Source organism: Ascaphus truei, unplaced genomic scaffold (assembly GCF_040206685.1).
Source record: "Ascaphus truei isolate aAscTru1 unplaced genomic scaffold, aAscTru1.hap1 HAP1_SCAFFOLD_2987, whole genome shotgun sequence".
Lineage (NCBI taxonomy): Eukaryota > Metazoa > Chordata > Amphibia > Anura > Ascaphidae > Ascaphus > Ascaphus truei.
Genome location: NW_027455951.1, coordinates 1 through 5,000, shown reverse-complemented (window position 1 = coordinate 5,000; position 5,000 = coordinate 1). Strand labels below are relative to the sequence as shown.

The following is a 5,000-nucleotide window of genomic DNA, read 5'->3' as shown; positions in this document are numbered from 1 at the left end:
GCAAGGTTACATTGTATTGCATTCAATGTGCAATCCTATATACAGAATGCAGCCAAAAAACTACCTGTTTCAAAGAATTTAATTCCTTAAACTAATATAACCGTGCTAATGGCAAATCTGTGGTTGCTTTTGTTTCTTTGATAAATAATTACCCGTTGCTTTTCATCAGGGTCTGTGAATGGGGGAGAGTTTGTCAACCAAGTGTTTTCTTAACCCTTATCCCACCCTGTCCTTATCAGACAGCCAATAACGATGAGAGGGAAAGGAAGGGGGAGAGAGTTGCCTGTGCAAACTCCTGTTTGGAACATCAGACAGAAGGGAGCAGGCAGAGGAAATCAAACCCTTCCCAAGTCTCCGCTCACCCAGTTTGCACTGGAACTTGACCAACATTATTTAAAAACACATATAAATGTCAGATTTAGCTTAAACCCCCATCAATCAACCCTTTAAACGTGTCACTGTCATCAGTGCACTTTGGACCTTTTAGAGTGAAATCCCCTTTAACTCTTTGCAGGGCATTAAAAAAAAAATGTCAGTGAAACAAACAGAAACTAAAGAACTTAGTGTCACTTGCTGTTTCAGGACGATTCTACATCAAGGGTCTCAAACTCCGTCCTCAAGGGCCACCAACAGGCCAGGTTTTATGGATATCCCTGCTTCAGCACAGGTGGCTCAATCAGTGGCTCAGTCTTTGACTGTGCTGAAGCAGGGAAATCCATAAAAGCTGGCCTGGATGTGGCCCCTGAGGACAGAGTTTGAGACCCCTGTATAAATGACCAAATAATAATGTATAAAATATTTCTGAAATCGTTACAATCGGTTTATCATTCCAGCCAGAGCCCTGGCCTACGGAGGCATCAACTGCTTCCCAGACGGGCCCCAGGGCCTCAAACACAAGTACACAGAGGACATATATACAGAGAAGAGGGCCCCGGCTGGAAGCGATTTTGTCCGGAGAAGCGTAATGGTTGAGGTAAGTGAGGTCTGCCGTCCGAACGTAATCTCTTCTCTGCTACAGGGACCGGGCCTCCCTGGCAGGGAAGGGGTTCAAACCGGCACCTTTCAGAACTCCTTCCCCTTGCAGAGAATAGAATGTTTACGTTGCAGTCCTGTTTCCTATTTACATTGGAGAAATAGCGAAGGAAAAAATATTTGTAGGAGGTCAATTTTCCTGCTGTTTTTTCTCCTTCTTTTCATATATACACACACACACACACACACACACACACACACACACACACACACACACACACACACACACACACACACACACACACACACACACACACACACGTTGACAAATCACCAAAAAATCTACTCGCCACACAAAAAAATCTACTCGCCACCTAGTACCAAACGTGTGCTGCTTGGGCCAATATTTACTCGCCCGGGGGTTAAATCTACTCGCCCGGGGCGAGCAAATGTATAGGTTTGTCGAACACTGTATATATATATATATATATATATATATATATATATATATATATATATATATATATATATATATATATATATATATATATATATATAAAACGTATAAGCCTCGAGCAAAATATTTGTACGTTGTGTGTTTCATGATGGCGGTTATTTTGTTGAACTAAACGTGTGAAGATATTAGGCATAACAGAGGTTACTGGTTACATAACGACTGGTGAAGAAGTAACAATTTTTTTTTTTTAAATCAATGTTTTCCTTTCCTTTTGGAAGTTCCTCCCACCAGATACGCTGCAGCCTCACTTAGGGTTGTCAGGTGGCTTCTCCAAAATACTGGACATAGTGGTGAAAGGTGACATACACACCTCTCCATGCTGTTTCCTCCTCTCCTTGGCCCCACCCCCAGGCTCCTGTTACTTCCTACTGATTGGCTGCTGCTGGGTAATGCAGCCAATCAGGATGGAGGATGCTGCCCAGCCCCCTAGCAACAGGCCTGATCTGGGAAATCCCGCGGCTCCCAAGCCGGTCAGGTCACTATGTCCAGTATTACCTCTCATTTTTTTACTGGACAGTGTCCAAATGACAGTCCGGTTCAATACTGGACACCTGGCAACCCTAGGCCCCCATTCAAATATCCTTAGATTTTTCTTAGTGGTAGAAAATCCTTCTGAGAAACCCTGTCTATTCCCAGCCTGGGAATAGAACAACATGGAGGTGTGAGGTGGGTGAAGCCTTTTCCTTCCAGTCTGATGATGTCATTGCCCTCACATGGGAGGCATAAGCTTAATAATCAGTGAGGCTGAGACAGGCAGAGGATTCTGGGAGAGGATATAACAGCCACAGAGTCTCCCCGACACAGCGGGCATCCTTAAAACTAAAATTATTAGTAGATTTTCTGATTGTTTTGGGGTAAAATTTTGGATACTGTCTGAGTTAAACATGTCATACGAAAAATCGGTCAAGGCTGGATAAGGCTACAGCCCCAGTGCTCACGGCTGTAGGGGTGCCGTTGTGTCTGGCGGCACGTGCACCCGTTTCAGCCGCGACCTGTGGTCTGCAGTTGAAGACCAGGAGAACCGATGGGGGGGCGTGGCGGGGGTGCGGCCATGATGTCACGCGGCTGGTTCGCCCTCATTGGTTGAACCGCAGCCGTGACGTGACCAATGCTCGCCCGCCGCGCCAAGAGACAAAAATCTTGTCGGCGGTCGCGCATCGTGGCTTGTGTGCAGCACTGGAGAACTAGCCTTAGGTTTAAGGACAGGACGTTTAATTATTCCCTTTACTGGGATGGGACAGAGCTTCTGCCCCCCTCCGATTTAACTGTTCTTAAATGTTTTCCTCTCCAGGAATTTCCCAACGTGGGAATTGTGAGATTTCACAACTCTAATTATGACTTTTATTTCCATGTTTTTCTCACTGGCTCGTCCCGCGGGGTTGACAGTAAAAATATATTTTCCAGCTGGTGAAAGCCAGTTGGCTTCAACTGTAGGGAAATGATAAGGTCTAGGTTCGAGGATGAACATCGAGCTAATAAAATGTCGCGGGGAGCATCATGAAAATGATCACATTTAATAGAAGTAGCCCAAAGCATTGCAAAAAAATACCACTTGTGGTGCATTTGCATGTTTCAGACAGGTCCGCCACCCTGTCTTTCCCCATTATCGCTTATCAAACAGTGCTTCCCCTGCCTGCAGCTAGGGGTTCTGGGTAATGACATGCAAATGAGCACACAGTGTGTCTCTCTACTTCTCATCTATTTAATGTCAAATGTAGGGGTGAAATGTAATCGCAAAGGAGACATTCCACTCTGCTTCCTATACGTTATAAAAAAAAAAGGGGGGGGTGAGCGTTAAATCTTACTGTAGGGCATGGGTGGGCACCTCCAGTAAAGGGCCACCAACAGGTCAGGCTTTGTGGATATCCTGCTTCAGCACAGGTGGGAGCCACTAATTGAGCTACGTGTGCTGAAGCAGGGATATCCTTAAAACCAGACCTGTTGGTGGCCCTTGAGCACTGGAGTTGCCCACCCCTGCTCTAGGGTGATCTGATCCTTTAATTAAGAAGCCGGCATTGCAAAGCATTTGTGGCCGACGTTTGTAAATTTGTGGGGAGAAACCACGGAAATTCTCTCCTTTCTGGAGTGCGAGCGAATATTTAGCATATTTTTACATGTATTCACTTGAAAAAGTCAAAACCGTTGAACAATATTCCATAATTTCTGCTATATTTAATGTCACGGTTGAAGATAACTGCATTAGCTGTGCAGATTTTGGTCTCAGAAGCGTGACTGAGAAGCTATTTAAGGAATCTTGCTGTATATACACTGCATGCAGGAACGCATGCGGCAAACATTCCAGCATGGCAGTGATCACTTATTCACTGTGGCGGCCATCTTTTAAGTCCAGGGGAAAATATTTTTTGCATCAGTATGTCTCTCAATAAAATAAAATAAAAATGTTTAAATCTAAATGAGACGTGTGGCTGGGGTGAAAAAAGGCAAAATAACAGCAAGTTAAGAGGCTTCTCCTTGGTAACTTTCAGACGGGGTACGTTTGAAAACATGCAGCTATTAAACCTCTATTTATAACCCGTTTGTGTCTCCTCCAGCCAGAGGGCTTAGCGCGGGAGTATACGTACAGCGTCTTCTTCTGCCCGAATGGTAAGTTCAGGTTCCTGCCTCCTATGATTGGTGAATGGAACAGAAATTAAATATCCCCAGTCGCGACATTTTCAATAAAGCGCTCCCTAAATATCCAAACCCCCCTCTCCTGGGTGTGAGGCCAGTGCTGCCACTTTTTAAAGGTTGGATTGATCTTCCTGCCCCTCTTTGCCTCCTCGTTCTCCATTACTCCTCTCACCTATCATTGGCCTTCAAGGCAGACTGGTACTCCATACACAAGAGCAAATCGGTTACTGTAAACCAGTTCAAATGAATTGGTTGCTTTAGACCAGTTACTAAGAACCAGTTACCTTACAGGAGCGCCCCCGCCCCCTGCTCAAATTATTATAATTTCATTAACGGGAAGCAGGGGGTCCCTGCAGCTGAATCGTGTTCATTTCCGCTCTGGGGACCCCTTGGTTTCTGAGATACTTGCCTGTAAAGCTAGTGCAGGTACCGTGCCTTCCAGTGGAAACAAAATGGCGGTTACAAATCTCCCTGCATTACGAGGGCCAATAGTTGCGGCCTCCTGTTGGCCCACATGACGCAGGGGATTTAAATATGTGGACGTACAAGTGCTAGCTTTATAGGTGTGTATCTCGGGGGAACAAGGGGTTCACCGGAGCTGATATTATCACGGTTCAGTGAACTGCGCCATTAAGCCACTTACCGTAAACCAGTTGCGGTGAACCAGTTATTTTAGGTCCCATCTAACCACGGTCAGTGGGGAAGAGGGGAGGGGGGAGGGGTGGGCAGGGGAAAATCCTGCTCAGCTCAAAATAGACTTTCTAGGGAGGTGCTATCAGGGTGAAGTAAGCGTAATGGAGGAGAGAGGAAAGAACCCTATGTGATGCACTCAACCCTACTAAATGAAAATAATAAACTTTTATTGGTATAATTGAAAAGA

At 45.3% G+C, this 5,000-nt stretch overlaps 1 protein-coding gene across 1 annotated transcript in view; it reads left to right on the top strand.

Annotated features, from left to right (window-relative positions):
- The window catches only part of LOC142483136 (C3 and PZP-like alpha-2-macroglobulin domain-containing protein 8), a gene marked incomplete at its 5' end in the record, with an annotated part of 25,197 nt that extends 21,029 nt beyond the window's left edge, over positions 1-4,168 (top strand). The window contains 2 exons of the mRNA XM_075583197.1: positions 834-973; positions 4,042-4,168. Of these exons, the coding sequence (XP_075439312.1) occupies positions 834-973; positions 4,042-4,143 (242 nt within the window). The remainder of the gene's footprint in view (positions 1-833; positions 974-4,041) is intronic.
- Between the last annotated feature and the right edge of the window lie 832 nt (positions 4,169-5,000).